At 52.3% G+C, this 20,624-nt stretch overlaps 1 protein-coding gene across 3 annotated transcripts; it reads right to left on the reverse strand.

The window, feature by feature from the left end:
* Nucleotides 1-1,947: 1,947 nt before the first annotated feature.
* Nucleotides 1,948-20,624, reverse strand: MYCBPAP (MYCBP associated protein; the record flags this gene model as incomplete). 3 transcript variants are annotated; one of them, XM_079725291.1, is made up of 20 exons in its annotated part: nt 20,307-20,624; nt 14,806-14,933; nt 14,049-14,208; nt 13,804-13,907; nt 12,830-13,016; nt 12,471-12,577; nt 11,792-11,942; nt 10,592-10,707; nt 10,391-10,506; nt 9,808-9,919; nt 9,072-9,261; nt 8,453-8,640; nt 7,521-7,667; nt 6,285-6,701; nt 5,750-5,871; nt 4,899-5,014; nt 4,653-4,688; nt 4,278-4,426; nt 3,926-4,096; nt 1,948-2,061 (listed from the first exon to the last, which is right to left on the reverse strand). In XM_079725291.1, exons 1-20 carry the CDS (start codon nt 20,413-20,415, stop codon nt 1,960-1,962), a joined length of 2,928 nt encoding a protein of 975 aa, XP_079581417.1. In that variant the 5' UTR covers nt 20,416-20,624. The 3 variants fall into 3 exon arrangements, with proteins under 3 accessions (XP_079581417.1, XP_079581418.1, XP_079581416.1); XM_079725292.1 differs by lacking the exon at nt 4,653-4,688; XM_079725290.1 differs by lacking the exons at nt 1,948-2,061; nt 4,653-4,688 and having other exon boundaries at nt 3,776-4,096.

Consider the following 20,624-nt stretch of genomic DNA (forward strand, 5'->3'; position numbering starts at 1 on the left):
AGCCCCAAGCCTTTCATGCCAGGCACCACCGCTGATGACGGGAGCTTACCTCCGGTGCAGGCTCCCTTGGCCCCAGCCCCGGGACCACGAGCAGCCTCTGCAGTGACCCTCCGACCTGCGCAGCAGGGGGATGGCACAGCCTCGGCAGTATCCCCAGAGCCATCCACCACGGACCCCCGTCCTGGAGACCAGCCCTCTCCCAGGAGGCACAGACCCCTCGGAAGGGCGGCTCAGGGTCCCCAGAATGGGCGGCTGCTGTGCCTCCTGCCTGCTTGTCTTCTGGATGCCAGGCAGCACTCAGGAGGAAAGTTGCTCAGCTGGCCAGGCAGGTCTGCCTCAGCAGTAACAGGACACAGGAGGAAGTGCAGGGCATGTTAACCCCTTCCTGCTGGCCAGGCAGGCAGCACCTTCAGAGGTGGGAGGCCTGCCTGCTGGCTGTCCCCAGTAGGTGCAGCTCTGGAGCCAGTGCTGGTGACCCACTCCCACTCTGCGGTGAGTTAACCCTTCCTCTGCCTCCTCAGGGGAAATGAAGGGTGGGGAGGGGAGGCTCCAACACCCAGCCCACCCCTATATTCCTCCTCTGGGCCAAGACCACCATTCCCTGGGGTTGGCCCTTTGGTGGAGTACTGCCTTGTGTGGGTTTCCACCTGGTCCCCTCGGCAACCCTGAAGGGGGCATCAGGACTTCAGGCACAGCGCCCTCTCTGCGTCTCTGACACGGGATGGGATCGGAGGGCCCTGCTCTCTCCAAACCTCCTCCCATGTCTCACCTGGAGGATGCTTGAGGCCCGCGAGGTCCTTATCAGAAGCACCAAATGCGAACCCGAGTGGGTGGGAGGCTGGAGCCACTCTTCAGGTCTCCCCCTCCCCCTTCTGCTGCATCAGCATTCAAGGCCCGCAAGCCCAGCGTTAGCAAAGTTGTTCTCCAAACTCTGGGAGCCTGGGGCCCACTCTGCACGGAAGCCTGGCCCAGAATGAGTATTACCGACAGAGAAGAATGTATGGTGCCGAGTCTGAGCTGACAGCATGTTTCTTTGCAAGAGTCATCTCTCATCCACTTCCTATTTCTCTGAGCAAGGGAGGGAGCAGAAAGTCCAGAGGCAGTTTTTAAGGTCGAAAAAATGGCTCAAAGAGGCCAGGTGGCTTGGCATGGGGAGGGGGATGAGCAGGCTAGAATCCAGAATAATCTCTGGCTGACGACAAAGGGATCTGGCCTTTAGGGTTTAAGGGTGTGGTAGCATGATCCTCAGGGACTGGGACGAGGCCCTTGGACCCAGTGGAAGTGTGAGGACCTCAGGGACCCAGGTCCCATGGTGTCTAGTTCTCCTCCTAGTCACACACTGTGTCATTCTTGATGATGACACTTTGGGAAGACCTGGCTCCGGGAAGATGACCCCAAAAGTGTGGGTCAACAAAGGCCAGAGGCAGGGGCTACGAGGGGTGATGCCCTCTGTCCTGTCACCTGCTTCAGTCCTTGTCCTGCTGCCAGTTTGCTCTTCCACTCCTCATCCCACACATCAGCCCCCCAGCTGTGTTCCTCTCTCCTCCTGCTGGATGGCTCCAGGAATGGGGAGGAGGGGAATCCAAGGGCAGGTGGGACATGGGAGGACCAGGAGCTGACTTCATCAAGATCTGACATTCAAGGGCTTCCCTGGTGGCGCAGTGGTTGAGAGTCCGCCTGCCGATGCAGGGGAAGCGGGTTCGTGCCCTGGTCTGGGAAGATCCCACATGCCGCGGAGCGTCTGGGCCCGTGAGCCATGGCCGCTGAGCCTGCGCGTCCGGAGCCTGTGCTCCGCAATGGGAGAGGCCACAACAGTGAGAGGCCTGCGTACCGCAAAGAAAAAAAAAAAAAGATCTGACATTCAAGACATGGAGGCATAAGGGAAGTGGTAGGAACCTAAAGGTTCTTTATTGATTTGTTTGTTAAGCAGTTTCGCAGAAGGCAGCTCAGGCATGCAAGTCAGGTGCAGAGATGCAAAGGCTCCTTGACGTTCTCTTTGGGGCTGAGCTCATCAGCCAGGACCAGTAGGTCAGTCACCAGGGCATCCAGCAGCCCATAGACCTGGAAGAATGGGATGAACATCACAGGCAAAGGTTCACTCTCTGGAAAGCACCTGCACAAGGGAGCATCCCTCATGCTGCGAGATGGATGGACACATCTACACAAGAGGGGCAGCTGGAGAGGGGAGACAACTAAAGTTGTGTAGATAAAACTAAATTTTCTGTAGGACTTTTGTTTTTGCAAATAGATTTTTTTTTTTTTTTTTTTTTTTTTGCTGCGTTGGGTCTTCGTTGCTGCACATGGGCTTGCCCTAGTTGCGGCAAGCAGGGGCTACTCTTCGTTGCAGTGCATGGGCTTGTCATTGCGGTGGCTTCTCTTATTGCAGAGCACGGGCTCTAGGTGCACAGCCTTCAGTAGGTGCAGCACACGGGCTCAGTAGTTGCAGCACGCGGGCCCTAGAGCACGTGGGCTTCAGTAGTTGCGGCACGTGGGCTCAGTAGTTGTGGCTCACGGGCTCCAGAGTGCAGGCTCAGTAGTGTGGCACACGGGCTTAGTTGCTTCGCGGCATGTGGGATCTTCCCAGACCAGGGATCGAACCCATGTCCCCTGCATTAGCAGGTGGATTCTTAACCACTGTGCCACCAGGGAAGCCCCAGTTTTATTTTTTGAACCAGTCTGGGGCGGTAATCCTGCACTGCCCCTTGGACATACGGGGACATTAGAGCCTAGAGTGGTTAAAGGGGCAATTCCAGGGAGGCCCAGGGAGCAGTGCCCATTTAGTCCCTTGGGGTGACCCAATTCTATCCTGGCGTCCTGGAGACCAACTTTCCTTCCAGTAAGATCACAGATCCACATACTGAAATGTCTCCAAGACTGTACCCTGTGGTGGAGCTGGACCACACAAGCCTCAGCACGTTGATTCTTAATTTCAAAAAGCCAAGTAAGAGACTACCCCATGGGTCCTCAGAGCCCTATGATTACTTTCTAGACCCCATGGAAATCCACAAATCTCAGTGATGTCACCAAATGGAGCTTCTGATTAAATGTGATCTGAGTGTTAGCGCAATGCACAATACAATCTCGGCTACCCAGCTGTCCACACCAGAGGAAGACAAAGCATCGCCATTAGACTCCTTGATATATCAAACAGGGCTTTCCCCTCCAAAACCAACAACAATGACAAAGAACAGAACACAACACACAGGTCAATCCCTAAGGACCTACTGCTTAAGAACACATTTTAAAAAGTCTCTCCAGCGTTTCAAAACCCTTATACTTGCTGGAAACTCACTCTACATGGTGCTCACCCAAGGAACACATCTGCCAAGACGCACCTGACACAGAGACGTGGGAGCAGCAGAAAGGAAAAGGCTTCTGCTCTGTCCTCCCTAGAATCTGTTTCCAAAGGGCGGCCGGAGTGATCTTCTAAAGCATGAGTCAGACCACGTCACTCCTCAGTTCAAGACACTGTGTCCTCACAATGGCCTACAAAGCCCCACGTGACCCGCTCCCCCTTGGTGGACTCTCTGCCTTCTGTCCTCCTGGCTCACTCCCTCTTCTGCCCACAGCACTCTTCCTAGATGCCAACATGGCCACACGTCCCTTCCCTTCAAGTCTTTGTTTGATGTCACCTTCCAATGAGGCCCACCTACCCCCACCCGGGGCTTCCCCATCCCCCAGCCCTGGTCTCTCTCTTTTTCCCATAGTGCTCATCACCTAACGTACCAGAGGTGTTACTTATTCATGAGGTCTGTCTTGAACACTAGGATGCCTTTCACAAGGGCGGCTCTGCTTCCACCACAGTGCAGTAGGCGCTTATGGTTTGTGGGATAAACAGAATGAATGAGGGAGCCAGGGAGTGGAGGAAGGTATGCAGGGCAGGTGTGAGTGAGGGGAGGGCTGAGTGCCAGGCTCTTGCCCTCACCTCAGTATGCAGCCTCTGGGTGTATTTCTCCATGACCAGGGGATCTAGGGGTTCCTGAGACGGGATGATGCTGTCGGGGGCAGGGTCTTGCAAGGAAAGCCTGTCCCGACTTGTAGATTTCATCGGTTTCTTGTCGTCCTTTGCTTTGTGCTTCTTGCTGTCGAAACGGTCCTGCTTGGAGAGACAGAGACATGCCCAGCCTTCAGTAGCTCCTGAGAGAGGTCCAGGACTTTCTCAACAGCAGCTGAGTGGGGAGCAGGGGCATCACGCTGGAGTGACGGCCCACCTTCCGCAGCCCCTCCTATCCCTTCCCCAGCCTGCACCCCCCAGGCCCAGACAACGTGCTACCTGCCTCTTTCCCAGGTGGCAGCTTGGCTCCTTTTTTGTCATCTTTGTTTTTGATTCCCAACTGCTTCTTTTTTTGAGATGGCCCTTTCCGGTCTTCCTTCCCCACTCGCCCGGAAGTCACCTTCACTTCTGTGACATGAGGTGACTTTCGATCTGAGGGAGGTGAACGGAAGACAAATGGCCTGTGGCCTAGCTGCCCCCACAGGCAGGAACTGGGACAGCAATGGGCCCTGGGCCAGCAGGGCTCTAGCTGTTGGAGAGAATCCCCACAGACTGGGAGCAAGGCCCTGGTTCAGGTGCATGATCTTGTGGAAGAGGACTGTAGGGCAGGGGTGAGAGGCCCAGGCGCTAGTCCCAGCTCCACCATTTCCCCACATACGGGATGGCAAGTCATCTTGCCTTTCTGGGACTCCACCTGTAAAACGTGGGGACTGAACTAAGGTGATTGTTAGGGTTGTTTCTAGGTCCCAAATTCTGGCAGCAGATAAAAAGGTAGCAAGAGGCCTACCCCATGGACCAACCTAACAGAGGTTCCACCAGAAGCGTACAGATGGCTGAGGCGCCACTGCCGCCGGGCAGAGGGATGGGAAAGACTAGGCGGAGGTGTGGCTGCACAGTGTCTGACCTTGCTTTTCTGGCACGTGCAAGTAGATGCTCTCCTTCTCAGGCAGGCCCAGCAGAGCCCTCAGCCACAGGGAACGGCTTACCAGGCTGTCGATCACATCTCGCCAGAGTTGCAAACTAGAGAGCAAGATATATTGGAGAAAAGCCGTCGTCCCTCATTTGCCCTTGAACCTGTAGAGGCTTGGTCCTTCCCTTTCAAGACACTGGTGCCAGGAACTGCCACAGAAGCACCATGCCTCTGTCCAGCCAGCACCCTCACTGGCACCCATGCAAGTGCTGGGATGGGGATCTGGCTTCCCTCGGTGGTAGCCAAGAAAAAGTGGCCCAAGGATAAGGTTAGATCAGTCTTGAACTAACTCCATCTTGAAACCATGGCTAGAACTGGATCCAGTCCCACTGGAGGGGCTAGACTTGCAAAAGATTTCCAGGACAAGGCTCCTGGGGGTGTGTTCTGAGGGCCTTGCAAAGGACCCCCAAGCCTATCCAAGCAAGTTGCAAACAGGCGATGGGAAGACTGGCAACCAAGTGAGGCTTTTCATGGAATGGGTCCTCTTCTCACTGCCCTCTGCTGTCTCCTCTGCTCATTGAGAAGGAACGAGGGAAGAAGGGGGAAGAGGTCTGGGTGCTTTCTCTGCTGTGACTCCTCCCCAGAGGGCAGCTGGCACAGGGAGAGCAGCTGTAGGGGCTGCTGCAGCAGCTGCCAGACCATAGAGTGTGTGCAGCATCTTTCAGCAACCTGATCTCCAAGAGAGCTCAGGCCCCTTGAGTCCTGGGACTGCTTTGCCCAGAACCCCTGGCCACATGCCGCACAGGGGAAGGGATGGGAGCAGCTCTCCTGGTGGCGGTACCTACCACATCTGGTGCAGGAAGTCGGACTGCAACGGCCGCGGTTCCTGACGCAGCTCCAGGGCCGCTTTGTTGAGCCTGATTAGGGCGTCTTCTCTCTGGCTCTCCTCGGGGAGTGCCATCACTACCTGGCCGGTCAGAGGTACCATATGGGCAACCGTTCTGCCCAGGACACCGGGGGCTCCTGTGTCCTCTACTAAGAGGCGTGGTGTGGTAAGGGCAGGTGGCCCGGAGGGGATGCAGCCATGGGGAGTCTGTCTGGGTGCCTTCTGGGGGAGCCTGGGCCCTCCCTCAGAAATCTGTACCCATGAACCCCTTTCCAAGGTTTGCCAGGGTCAGAGAAGGAGCCCCTCGTGCACCACAGTGGCCTAGGCACCCGAGATAAAGAGAGATGACCAAGAGATTACTCTCTCCGGGCCCTTAGAAGGTTGTTTAAGGCCCTTAGAAGGCTGCCCCTGAGCTGGGGCAGCTCAGACAGAAGCACCGGCACCTGGCTATGCCCGGGCCCTTCTCCACCAACCCCCCAGGGCTGGGGAGGCACCTTTCTGAAGTCCTCCAGGCAGAGGCTCCACTCTGGTGGGGGAAGGCCGTCCAGCTGCCGGGAGCTCCGGACACTCTGCAGGTCTGGGCTCCCCTCCACCAGGATCTCCTCCATGATGCTCTTCCGCTGAGAGCTCAGACCAGTCTTCTGGGACCCGACGGGATCTCGGGAGTCCCCGAGGGCCTCACTCTCCTGCCGGGGCAGTTGGGGGTCCAACGCTGGGCTCTTAAGGTGCACAGAAGACTTGACCTTCATCGAGGCCTCCTCCCAATAGGCTGACGGGGCCGCAGCAACCTGGGCCCTGGGACTGAGGTGCTCCTCCTCGCCCGGCCTGGCCTCCTCAGCCTTAGGGGGCAGGATGGTGTACTGGCGCCACAGTCTGTGCAGGTTTTGCACCACTTGGTGCTGGTAATGCAGCTGCAGCAGAGGTAAGGGAAGACACGTGATGGGGAGGCTGCAACGTGGGGGACCCAGAGCCCGAGCCAGCCTGTTCCAGCTTCCCGTTCCCTCGAGAGCACCGGTGGAGGAGGCTGGCAGGAGCTGCTGCGCCCAGAGGGGCTCCCCACTTCCCTTTCAACCTAAGCATCTCCAACTTAAAGCTTTTTATACATTTGGGCTTCCAAGGAAGATTGAGTTCGAATTAAAACGTTTTTGAAGCTCTGTTATCACCAAGCATCCACTTATACTAGCTAAGTTATCTTGCGCAAATTACTTAAGCTCCCTGGACCTCAGTTTCTCCCATATAAAATGAGGCTATAAATAGTACCCATTGGGCTTCCCTGGTGGCGCAGTGGTTGAGAATCTGCCTGCTAATGCAGGGGACACGGGTTCGAGCCCTGGTCTGGGAAGATCCCACATGCCGCGGAGCAACTAGGCCCGTGAGCCACAATTACTGAGCCTGCGTGTCTGGAGTGCGATAGTGGGAGGCCCCCGCACCGCGATGAAGAGTGGCCCCTGCTTGCCGCAACTAGAGAAAGCCCTCGCACAGAAACGAAGACCCAACACAGCCAAAAATTTAATAATTAATTAATTAATTAATTTTTTAAAAAAGTAACAAATGTTCAAGTACAATTGGTGTCTTTAAAAAAAAAAATAGTACCCATCTCACAGGACTACTGCGGAGAAACTGAGTTACTCATGGGAGATGCTAAGAACAGGTCCTGGCACATCAAAGGGTTTGCTATTACTTTCTCCCGGGGCACGCACGAGGGGCAGGGGCCAGCGCTGGGCCTGTACCCGAGGATTCCTATGGTGGAACAAGTCCTCCTCGGTGAGATAGGCGTCCACAGGTGACTGTGCACGCTCCGGGGTCAGGATCCCCCTCAGCAGCTCCTGCAGCATGCTCTCCACGATGGTGACTGCTTCGTGGGAAGCCAGCTTGTTCTGAGGAAGGGAAGGTGGCATTAGCGGCAGCTCAGGCTTTCAAAACGCATGTGACATCCTTGGGGCCGCACGGTTTGGGCCCTGTTGAGAACGTGGCTTGGCCACATGGTCAGTGTCACAGAAATAGTAGAGGGGCATCTTGTGCGAAAGGCTGGTCCTCTAGTCCGCAAGTAAAGCAGACATTACATTTGTCAAAATCACCTTTGTTCACCAAGGGTTGAGCCCCAGCTGAAGTAGCTGGCTTGTGTCTGGGGGCCACGACGAATAAAAAAGCACAGCTTTCTCCAGAGTCCCACAGAGCACAGCACCAGATGGCCAGGCTCTGAGATGGACTGGGGCCGGCAGATTCCCAGTCCCCGTTGTGTTTGTACTCCTGGGTGCCGGCCCCACGAGTGAAATTGTTCCCTCTGGTTTTGCCTGGTTTTGAAGTCATGCCAGTTAAATGCAATTCCACTGGATAGGACCAGACGACAGTGAACAGATACAGTACCAGTGCAGAGGGTCATGCGTTGTGTTTGTACTCGGATAAGTACTGCCATGCAGTCCGCATCTTAAGGCCCAGTCTCATTTCTTTCTAATGCAGTAGGGCCCAGCATGGTGAAGCTCAAAGCTGCCCCTTCTCTTGCCTGCCCACCCATCTTTTAGATCACAAAGCTCTGAGGAGTGTGTTTTTGAAAAATTCACCTCTTGGGCTGGGAGAAACAAGATCCCTGCAGGCAGTGCCAGGAAGAACATTAGGTTAACCTACCTAGTGTCCACAGGGGCCAAGATCCCGGGTCTCTTACCTCCAATAACTTCCTCTCATCCCTAAAAATGTCCTGGGTCAGGGAGACTGCATGGAGATTGACCAGCAGGAGAGCACCTCCTAATAGGGTGGGGTGGGTTCCAAACTCCCAACACTCCCTGAAGATCCCAGCATTCAAAGACTTAAAGGAGAAGGTAAAGTTTCTAGTTTCTCCAGGCAGAATCACACCTGAGAGGGACAGAGAAAGAGGTTTTCACCAAGTAGAAGCCACTGAGCCCCAAGCCTGCATGTATAAAGTTAACTAAGCCCTGGTTAGGGTGACCAACTGTCCCAGCTTGCGTAGGACTGAGGGCTTTCTTGGGATGTGGGACTTTCATTGCTAAAACCGGGAATGTCCCAGGCAAGAGGGACAGGGGGTCGTCCCAGCCTCAGGCCCGTGCAGATGGGTAACTGAACATCTAGAATGTTCTGCTTCCCACAGGTGGCTCACTCCCCTGTGTTCTCAAGTGTTCCACCGTTCCCCCAGCTGACAGTTAGGCGACAACACACTTCACAGGATGGGAGGGACAGGCGGGAAGAGGGGCTCACACTTGCAAGAGCTGGGCATTAGCTAGACTTTGGCTGCGGGAGGGGTGAGCAGGGCAGCTTCTCCCAGGTACCTTCCCGATTGTTGAAGTAAAACCGCTGCATCCTATTCCTCTTCAGGTCTTGGAAAGGGTCCAGCTGGGACCTCCGTCGCCAGTCATACCAAATGGCCACTGTGCCATTATTGACCACGGTCAGTTCTGAAGATGCTTTCTCCCCTTCTAGAGTTTCAAAGGTCAAGCGGACAGCAATCCCAACGTGCCTCTGGGGAGAGAAGAGGCATGAGAGATGTCTCTGTGGGAGGTCCTGGCCTAGGGTGACCAACTCAGCCTGGTTTGCCGGGGCTTTTCCGGGTTTGGCACTGGAAGTCTCCTGGGCCTGGCCACTCTCAAACAGATAGGTATCATACCCCAAAAGTGGCTGTCCCTGCCATCAGCAGTAAGGAGAGGAGATAAAACAGATTTTTAAAAACATTTCTGTTCCTTAGCATCTGAAGAATATTTTAGAACCTTCTTAAAGCCATACCTGTTTGAGAAGGTTTGCTAATTTACATGTTTGGGACAAGGTACAAACTGGGTGGCTTGTGACACTCTCTTTTCAGCCTTGTGACAGTCTCTTTTCAGCCTTGTGACTTTATTCTTGCTCAAGTTAGCGTTGCTGTTACCATTTTCAGACATATACTGAAAGCATGACCAGATAAAAACTCAAACAGGAGACTGTGCAGGCTCCTTGTGACTGCCGCAGCCACCCTGTGACTGCCCCACGAGGGAGGCCCTTCCAGCAGGTGGGTGAGGGTGAAGGCAGTTTTACCTTGTCCTCTGGGTTACTGCCTCGGATCCAGCAAGCTGGCTTCCCACAGAACAGCAGAGAAGGGCCAAGAATAGGCATAGGGACCACATCAGGGTCACTGGCCAATAAGTCTCTGTAAGAAAAAGCAATGACTTATTTTCCCTGAGTCTGCCACAGTCTTGCCACATGGAGCCCACGGAAATGGTTGCCAGAAAATCTGGAGATGTGCCCGGCTCTGCCCTCCAGTGGAGCATCATCGGCTCCATTCTGCTCCGTTCCTGTAGTGGGAGGTCCTTGGACATAAAGAGACTCTTCATGCAGAGCTGCTCAGCACTGGGAGAGTCTGGAGGCGCCCCATTTATGAGCAAAGGAATGTCTAGGAAATCTCCACTAGGAGTTGGTTGCTGGAAGAGAACAGATGGCAATAGTAAAGTGAGCACAGGTGTTCCTTCGAATGGGCTAAAGGAGGGGGTGACAGCCACTAGCGAGAGGCTGGGATGGAGGCACCCTGATTTCAGGGAGGGAAGCTTGCCCTACAATACTTGAAGATGCTGGGGAAGCCACACTCTCCAACCGCTCTCCCTAGGGCCCAGGCCCAACTCACAAGTGCACTGTGTCTTCAGAGGAGCTTTCCTGGCTCCTTTCAAACACTGAATAGTCTTCCACCATAACAGTGGAGAAAGGCCGCCCTTTGCCCACCACCTCCAGGCCATCAATATCCTCAGAGAGACAGAGAAAGGAAAGGTTAGCTGACTGAAGACGGGCGCCACCCTGAGGGGCTTCAGACTAGGCACAGACTACCAACCTGCTGGCTAAAATCCAGCTCTGCCATGACACTCTGTAGTTCCTTGCGTCGGTAGATCAGAAACAGACTCCGATCCCAGGTGTAGCGGTACCAAGCATCCTTCTGGGCTGGCAATCCTAGAGCAGGGTCCAAGGACCCTCAGCACAGGCTGCTGCCACGCCCCCTTCCCCAACCACTTTCAAGGGCTCTGAGAGTGCCCATCCCAGCACCGTTTCTGAAAGAGCTGAAAACACAGCTTCCCTGTGAGCTGGGCTCCCCTCCTTCTGGTCCCACACCCACTGCCTCAGCAGCCCTGCACAGGACTCCTGCAAAATTAGTTCCAACCGCCAAATCTTTGGATTATAATAAAAGTAACAATAGCAGCTACCTTTTATTGAGTGTTTAACAATGGGCCAGAACCTCTTAATACACATGATGTCTCATTTAACCCTCTCACAACCCCATGAGTACTTTTTTTTTTTTTTTTGCGGTACGCGTGCCTCTCACTGTTGTGGCCTCTCCCGTTGTGGAGCACAGGCTCCGGACACGCAGGCTCAGCGGCCATGGCTCACGGGCCCAGCCACTCCGTGGCATGTGGGATCTTCCCGGACCGGGGCACGAACCCGTGTCCCCCGCATCGGCAGGCGGACTCTCAACCGCTGCGCCACCAGGGAAGCCCCCCATGAGTATTTAACAGATAGGGAAACTGAGGACCAGAGAGGTTAAATAACTCGCTGGTGTTCACAAACTCAACACAGCTGGGATCTGAACCCAGACAGTCTGGCAGCCTTTAAAGCAGTGCTGCCCATTAGAAATATGATGCAAACCACAAATGCAAGCCATGTATATGTAATTTAAAATTTTCCAGATGCCACATTTAAAAAGATAAAAAAAAGATGGAATTAATTTTAGTAATATAGTTTAACCCAATATATTAAAAATCTTATTTCAACACATAATCAATACAAAAATTATTAATAAAATCTATTTTTTCAAACTGATCTTTGAAACCCAGTGCAATGCTTACACTTACAGCACATCTCAGTTCAGACCGGCCACATTCCAGGTGCTCAGCAGCCACGGTGGCTCAGCTGCAGTAAGGACAGCACTGCTCTAGAGCCCAGGCTTCTGCCTGTTCCTCCCACCACTGCTACCACGGTCTTACTGAAGAGAGCCCCGATCTTTCACCCCAGCCAGTCACATTTACAGCCCGGTCCTCACCCATCTCCACCTGGATGGAGCGGGGCTTCCTGACGTGAGTGATTGGTTCCACGAGGCCACGCTGAGTTTTTGTCTTCGTCATTACCAGACCCATCATTTGATCTCCCAAGTATTCCGGTTGACTCCAGAACCCACTGGTCAGTTCACAGCCCTGGTGATGGAGGACAGATGAGTCAGACCACCTGAGCACCTTGGAGAGAGGCTGGTAGGGATCCTGCGAAGACAAGAGCTCCACAGACTACAGATGCTCCCTCTGGGGGATTCGCACTGCCCTGCCTGAGAGCAGGAGAGAAGCACCCACTTTCTTATTTTCAGGCTGCCCTGTTGTTCATTTACCTGGCTCCAGCCAGGGCGGATTGTTCCAGGTGCTGACATACCAGAATACAACATGGCACCCTGGGGCGACTGAAAGGTGGAGCCTCAGCTTTTAGGAGACAACACTAAGACGAAGACTATTCTAATAACTTAGTGCCAGTGGTATCTTTCTCCTCAAACTAACAGTGACCACCACAGGCTGAATTACTTACCTGGCCAGTCCCTGGGTGATCAGTAATAGGATCAATAATAGAATTTAGTAAAGACCTTGAGGGCTTAACAATGCTTTGCACTGGATAGATTTTTTTTTTGTTCCCAGCTGTCCAGATCCCTCCCACAGGGTACCTGGGAATGCTGTCCTTACCTTCCCATCAGGCAGTGTTCGGTCAAGGAGCTCCCGTTCCTCCTGGATCTTTCTGTAGGTCTCCCCTGTGTGCATCAGCAGCTCGCTGACTGGCTTCTTCAGCCGTTCTAGCAAGAGAGGCAAGAATGCAGTCCCGCCATCAAATCAGAAGAAACAGGGGCCCGAGCTCTCTGCACTGATCAGCTCCAGTCACTGGGCTGATTTCACGACCCACTAAGGGCAAGAAGCACTTGGGAGTACTCAGCCCAACTGTGATCAGCCCGAATCCAGGTTCTGGAGGTGGAGGGAGAGGAAAAAAAACAGCAGCAGAGCCTTGATGCCCTATGAGGCCAGGCCGGAGCTCTGTCCGCTCTGCTCACCACTGAGGGTTTCCTGCTGCTTCTTCCGAAGGGCTATGTTGCGCTGCCAGTTTTTCAGAAAGTTGTGCTGAAGAGGTGGGGCCCAGGGCGGATGTGCCTTCTCTTCTTCTGGGGCTTCCTGCTTCGGCTCTTCTGTAGCTGAGATGAGGGTCATCAGACAGGGTGGGGTGTGGATCCGCTCAGCCAGCTGAAAAGAGCAACGTGAGTGTGGAGGGCAGGGGGAGGCGTTGAACCGGGCGGAGCAGACTTCTCCAGGCCTAAACCCCTGCTATCTTCCCGCTCTGCTGAGTCCCTCCTCTCCAGGGCCCCAAGGTACCAAGTGACAGAAAGCAAATCGCAGAACAAGGGGGGCCCAGAAGCTGCTGTCGGTCCCCTGTCGCCTAGAACGGGAACGCTCGTTCTCAGACTGTGGTCAACGTCCTTTAATGTGTCTGTCCTGCTCACAGCTGGTGTTGACACCCCCACCTGCTGCACGACTGAGCCATTTTTATTGGACCCCAGGCCTCTTAGCACCTGACCAGTCAGAGATTCTTTGCCTGGAACTAGAGAATTAAAGAAACTGAAAGACAGGCAGACTCTCCCTGTGGCCCTGGGAGCTGTGGGGAGCCACCTTCCTGCACCACGTGGACCGAGGAGGAGAGCAGGCCAGTCTTTTGAGAAGGGGAGATAAAGCCGGGCACAGAGGGGCAGAGGGCAACGAGGGAGCGTGGGCCCAGTCTGACGGGAGCCACACACACCCTCCCCTTGGGGTTCCTCAAGGCGCTTCTGTCTCCTTACAGAGAATTCCTGACTTCAGCTGAAGCTAGCCTATGTTGGCTTCATTATTTGGGGGGAAGGGTCACCTATCACCTCAGATTCTGGGGCCCAGAGCCTGGACTCTCTCTGTAACTCCAGTCCTGCTGGATTCTGCCAGGTGGTAAGACCGCAATGACATCAGGGACTTCTCTCCCCCAGGCAGCTCTGTACAAACGAACCTGGGTGTTCCCTCGAGCAACTGCAATTCTCTTCAAGTCCTGGAGACTCCCCAGGATGTGGTGGGGCAGGATCTGGTCACTGCCATGGAGGATGTCACCTGGCCCTGGGGGTAAAAAGAAGATGGGGGAAGGTAAGCTACAGCCAGCTGGTATAAACGATTCAAGAGGCTACTCTCTGATGAGGACCTGGCATTCTCTCCAGGATGACCCATGAATTCAGATGCCAGGGCCAAGGCAGGGCATACCAGAATAGTCCAGGGGCTTCATGGCTGCATCTGGAGTAGCAGGATGTGCTACTAAGTGGCAGACCTTCTTCCTATGGTCCTTGGGTTTGAGTTTACGGATGATAAGTTTCTGGGTAATTGCAGGTTTATCTTCTGTTTCAGTAAGGCGAGGCATATGTTGCTAAAAAGAAATAAAACGAGGAGATTCCGCATGAGATCAGGAGGAGGAAAAACACCACCCTTCTCCTCTGTCCTAATTCTCGGTGGAATTCCTGAAGGCGGACAAATCTGCTTCTCTAGATCTCTAGATCTGTGTCCATATGTTCTGTCGAGGAAATGCCTGCGTAACAGCTATGACGTTTAGTAACATCCTGGAAAAAAAAAATAGCATCTCATGCCTCCAGATAGTTCAGGTGAGAAGTGGCTGACTCTCCCAGGGAAAGCACGGGGTTATCCACATCTGTAACTTTGCTTCTTAAACTCATTTTCCCTTATGTGAAATGGGGATGGCAGCACTTGCCTCTATGGAAAGCAAATTACTTCATTCTCTCTTCCCTGTGGTTCTATATGAATCTTAGAAATGTTAAACAAACAACATGGTAAATTCCTTTAGATGCAAAAGTGAACAGATTTATATTTGATGGATTTTTCCATCGAACTAGACACTCCCTCTGAGTACGGAGGCAGTGGACACACAATGGACATGGTTGAAGTTCTAGACAGCCCAGGGGGCAAGGAGAAGTTCCTGCCGGAAGGGATCCCTGGACTTCATCCTTACCTTCCTCAAGTCTTCCTTCTTAATGGCTAAGGCAAGAATGTCATCTCCTTGTAGGACATTGCTAGCAGGTTCAGGTTCTTCCTGAATGGGGGGTGTGGGCTGTTCAGGTACCTTCGCCCGCTTCTTTTCTGAAGAGGAGCAGAAAGTTCAAGTGCTTAAAAATAGATATATATGAGACTTAATGGGGGGGTGCAAAGCCAGCCACCTGGATGGACAGTGGCCCGGGCAGCATGTTGCTGGCGTGACAGGAGTCCTCTCTTGTAGGTCCCCCCCGCCACTACAGTGACCGAGGCTTCTGTAGCTGGAACTGAGATCGGAAGACATTCCATGCCAGGCTGTGCTACTTATAAGCTGGACAACCTTGCGTATAGCACTTAATCTCTCTGGTCTCAGTCCCCTCTTTTGTAAAAAGAGGAAGCTGGACTAAATCAGTGGTTCCCAAATATTAGTCAGGTATCTGTCTCAGAATCTCCTGGGGTTTTTACAAATACAGCTTCCTGGCTCCTGTGCTTTTTTTTTTTTTTTTGCGGTACACGGGCCTCTCACTGTTGTGGCCTCTCCCGTTGCGGAGCACAGGCTCCGGACGCGCAGGCTTAGCGGCCATGGCTCACGGGCCCAGCCGCTCCGCGGCATGTGGGATCTTCCCGGACCGGGGCACGAACCCGTGTCCCCTGCATCGGCAGGCGGACTCTCAACCACTGCGCCACCAGGGAAGCCCGGCTCCTGTGCTTTTAAAACTCCCTAGGTGGCTCTGATGCACAGTGCTTTGGGACAACTGGATGAGATGCTTTCTTACCCTCCGATCCATTCTTCTGGGTGAAGGTACTGAGTGAGTTTCCTAAGACACTGATGAAAATTCAGATGCTCTGGGGAAAGCAGAACGTTTACCACTGACCATTTACTTCACATTCTTCATTTAACAAATACTGTTTAAGCATCTTCTACATGTCAGGCACCGTGCTAGGTTTTGAGGATATAAGGCAAAGTCTTCGGCTTCAAAGAGCACATGCCCATGGGAGACAAGACTGTCAAACAGACTGAAGTAGGGTGACTATGGGAGCATCCAGGGGACCCCAGTCTGGTGTGTGGGGTGGTCAGGGAGGGCTTCCTAAGGAGGTAATTAGACTGACAGCTGAAGGATGAAGAGAGACAACGGAAAGAGAATGGAGAACAGGAATTCCAAAGGGCAGAGCATGAAGAGGCTTAGAGGCAAGAGAGAATGGAGCACCTGCCTGGAACTCAAAGCCTGTGTTTTTAAATAGCTGGAGTGCAGCGAGGTGGGAGGCAGGAAGCAGCGTCTGGAGAGAAAAGTAGGAGCCATATCACTAAGAGCTTAGTGAGCCATGTAAAGGACTTCGGTTTTTAGCCTGTGGACCGTGACACGGCAAAGAACAGATTAGGGGGTGCAAGACTGAGCACAAGATTATCTAGGAGTCTATTGCGGTGGTGAACTGGTTGGCGGAAGTAGCTCATGGGCCTGGAGGAAAGTGGAGCCATCTGAGCCTGTATCTTCCATGCGCCATGCCAGAGCACGGTACGGAGAACGCATGGGGCGGAAGCAAGTTTCTTCCCAACGAGGACACGTTCCCTGCCTTCCTTCCACAGAGGTGGGTCAACAGTTTCAAATGCATCTCGTTCCTCTGGCTGGTATCCTCCTGTCTGCTGCCCTCTGGTTCAGAAAGCTTTGATATAAGGCCCTACACAAAATAATCAAGAGAAAACCTAAGCACTGTCTTTAATGACTTTAAAACACAACTTGGTTTTGTCCACTGTTTCTCACAGTATTCTAATTTTTAAGACGCAATATCATTAAAACATCAACGCAGGTGTTTTGGTTACCAAAATCAAACTATTTTTTAGAAAATGCCCACATACTCAGTGGCAAAAAAAAAAAAAAGACCCAAGCCAGAATCATTCTAAACATAACTCTAGGGACTTCTCTGGTGGCTCAGTGGTTAAGAATCTGCCTGCCAATGCAGGGGACACAGGTTCGAGCCCTGGTCCGGGAAGATCCTACATGCAGCAAAGCAACTAAGCCCGTGCGCCACAACTACTGAGCCTGTACTCTAGAGCCCGCGAGCCACAGCTACTGAAGCCCGCGCACCTAGAGCCCGTGCTCCGCAACAAGAGAAGCCACCGCAATGAGAAGCCCGCGCACCACAACAAAGAGTAGCTCCCGCTCACCGCAACTAGAAAAAGCCCGCGTGCAGCAACAAAGACCCAACGCAGCCATAAATAAATAAATAAATAAATAAAATTTAAAAATAAAATAAAATAAACATAACTCTAAATTTTGCTATCGGCCAGAGTCCACCTCCTCAGCAATGGAGTCAGCGGAAACTCAGGAGCATCTACCAGTCAAGCCACGTGGCCCTGTGCACACAAACACACATGGGGCTAAATGGCTTGACGGCGAGTTCTGGTCCCATCCTCGCCATGTGTGGAGCTGCAGACTCGGGTTTTGATCTCTACTTCCCCTCTGCCTTCTACACAGTCACCAAAGTTGGTGGTAGCCCAAGAAAGAATTGGTACTAGTTGAAGGTTCCCTTTTATAGATATTTTGGTATTATTTATATTCTCCAGGAGATTTGCTTCCTCTGTCCATCACCCTGGCTGGTTCTAAATCTTCTCAAGGATTAAACATCTCCAGGTATATGCTTTTTACTGATGGGTGTAATTACACATAATTACCATGTGTAAATTTATAAACCTTCAACATTGCTGAAGACTTCTGAAATAGTCAGTGAAACTCTGGTCTGAGGTTTTTCTAAGATGGTTATCTTCAGTGTAGTGCAATACAAGCTCTGCTACTGTATAGTCAGGGAATGGTGTGTTCTAGTTAATATTCATAGAAAGGATATATACATTTTGAACTTCAATTCCCCCTAGAGAATGTGAATATTTACCAAGTACCTTCTATGTACTAAAAATTACAGAGAAAATGGTATAAAAGGTTAAGATATGGCTCCTTCTCTTGAGGAACTGAAAGATGCAGCAGACACTAACACACACCAATCATAACCTAAGAGCCTAAATTAGTGGCACAGACAATAGCTTTGGTTACACATCAAAGAAGGAACAGATGGATGTATATCATAAAGTTGGGGCTCTAAGGAAAGGTTCAGAAGGGCAGTTTCAGGGGTCAGAGGCAGCTTCACCAGTTAAGTTAGACCTTGAAGGACCAGAAGGGCTCGCACAGGCAGAAGAGCAAACAGAGGTGTTCCAGGTAAGATCACAATCAGAGCAAAGGTGGAGGTGGGCCTGAGCATGACATATGTGAGGCATGGTGACACGGAAGGCCTGTAGAGGAGGTGGGGGTGATAGTGGGGATGAGAGGAAAACCAGGGCATCATGGATTTGTAAACTAAGTCTGAAGCATCTGATCTTCCTCCGTCGGCAAGAAGGAGGTTTGGTTCAGAAGAGTGAGTTGATGAAAGCAGCATTTCAGCGTGACTCATCCTATGAGGGTAAGCCAGGTGGACAGGAGGGGCAGAGACAAGTGGGGGAGGCCAGGCAGGAAGGATGATCCTGTGGGGGTCATTTCAGGGCCTGTGGGAGGTTTCCACAGGTCAAAGTATGTCTCACTACTGAACCTGTACAGGGCCAGCTATTTCCAGTTCTTTGGTCTGGAAACCCAAGCTGAGTGGGGTTCCTGGAGAGCCACACAGTTGGCACTTCGCCCTTGTCCTGACAGCTGTGAGGGGGTCAGAGACCAGCCCCCTTGCATGGGGCAGTCAGATGACACCTCTGCTGGAGCTAGCCCAGGCAGCTGGAAGCAAGGTGCTCAGGTAGGGTGGGAGGGACAGGGTTGGCAGAGGGGGAGGGGGGAGCTACAGAGGGAGAAGAAACCTGGACTCTATTTTTTCTGCTTCTTGTTTCATCTAAATGTTATTCTTTATTAGTGTTGATTAAGGTCTTCAGGAAATTCAGACCTCACAGTTGCACTGGGGGAACCAAGGGAGGGGCCGTCCCTACCTGGGCTGAGCTTTAACTGATGGTGGAGAGGTGTCTGGTACTCCTGGGAGTCTTCCCAGTTTCTTAGCAAGAAGAGCAGGGAGAAACCTAGGAGTCAAAGGGCTCAGGTCCCTAAACGGGTTTAAAGTCACAATATTTGCTTGCCTTTTTGCTATAATTCAGAGTTTTTGGAGAAACACAGTGAAAGATTACAGTTGTTGATTAACTTTATTATATTGTGGGGAGGAGGAAGTATTGCCTACTACATTAGAAGCTTCCCCCAAGATATTTAGGAGGAAAAAGGTACCTTGCATGCTTCTTTCTTTCCTCACCTTAATTCATGTTCTTAAATGAAGGGCTATTTATTTATTTATTTTTAAATTATTCTGTTTCTGATTTTATTTTTTTTAATTTTAAAAAATTTTTTACTGAAGTATAGTTGATTTACAATGTTGTGCCAGTTTCAGGTGTACAACACAGTGTTTCAGTTATACACACACATATATATAATTTATTCTTTTTCAGATTCTTTTTCCTTATAGTTTATTACAAAATACTGAGTATAGTTCCCTGTGCTATACAGTAGGCTCAAGGGCTATTTAACAAACTAAATTTCCTCTTATTAAAAATAAATATGCAATGAAAAAAATCTTTCCTTGATTTGTTTACAGCAGAAAGTTCAAATCTGATAAGATCCCCAGAAACTAGGTAAGCAGGAGGCAGTACCTAGGAAAGCCCTTGACTGCCCTTGGGAAAGAAGACCAGCTATTTTTCTCTCTCTCTTTCTTAACTGTTAAAAAGTATATCATGAAAGAGCCTCTCAGTGTAGCCTCCATTGGACTTTTATACTATGAAGACCCATTAAATAAAGGCATCTTTCCAGGCCCCCCAGGGACCCCTACTGTCTCCAGGCCTGCCCCCTCCGCACACTGAGCTCGCACCACGATCTGAGGCTGGGTCTCCCCAAGGCCTGCAACGGCATGCTGACTTTCTGACCTAGCATGTAAAGCCAGTTGGTGGCCTGGTCCCTGATCACCTGTGCAGTCCCCTCTGACTCCTTTTCCCCTTCTCCACACTCACCACCTCTGCCCTGGCCATCAATGTCACGGTTCCATGCCTCAGCTGATGCTGCTCCCTAGACTTGGAGAAGCAAATCGCTTTTTTTTTTTTTTTTTTTTTTTTGACTAGCCATAAATGTCATCTTCTTCAGAAAACTATCCCCCCTAACTCCACCATCCAAGCCTTGGGTCAGGTGCTCTGATCTCCCTTAATTGCTGTGGGCTCCTGTATCACAGCCTTTATACTTAATCGGTTTCTCCTCCTCCGTTTCCTGAGGTCTGGGGTCCCACAGTTACCACCGATAGCGTTGTTGCCCAGCACAGTGCCCACACACAGGTATAGGGCACGCCTTGTCCCGTACCCCATTCCCGCGTGATCTTTACCTCCATCCTGGTGTCACCCCCATCCTCCAGGCCCCGTGTCGTGAATCCCAAGAACCCCTTGCCCCTGTCTGGCTTTCCTGAGCTCCCAAGGCAGCCAGCGCCAACCTTTCACGCTCTCTGGGGCCTCCAAGAATCTGTTTGTAGGTATTCTAAGGCGGGACTCCTTCTTTAGAGACTTCAGGGTGCCGCCCGAGCTGTGAGCGTGGCCCTGCATCGCCGGGACCCGGAAAAACCGGGCTGTGCGGCAGTTCCCGCGCCCCTGTGCGCGCCCGCCCAACAGAGGCCGCCCGGGCGTCCATAGCAACCAGCGCCCCGAGCCGGGGCGCGCACCCACCGAACAACTTGGGCGGAGACTGCTTGGAAACCACCTTTTTCATCTTGCCGCGCCCACGCGCCAGCCGCCCGCCACTCTTCTGGCGCTGA

The sequence above is a fragment of the Hyperoodon ampullatus genome, assembly GCF_949752795.1.
Source record: "Hyperoodon ampullatus genome assembly, chromosome: 19".
Taxonomy (NCBI): domain Eukaryota; kingdom Metazoa; phylum Chordata; class Mammalia; order Artiodactyla; family Ziphiidae; genus Hyperoodon; species Hyperoodon ampullatus.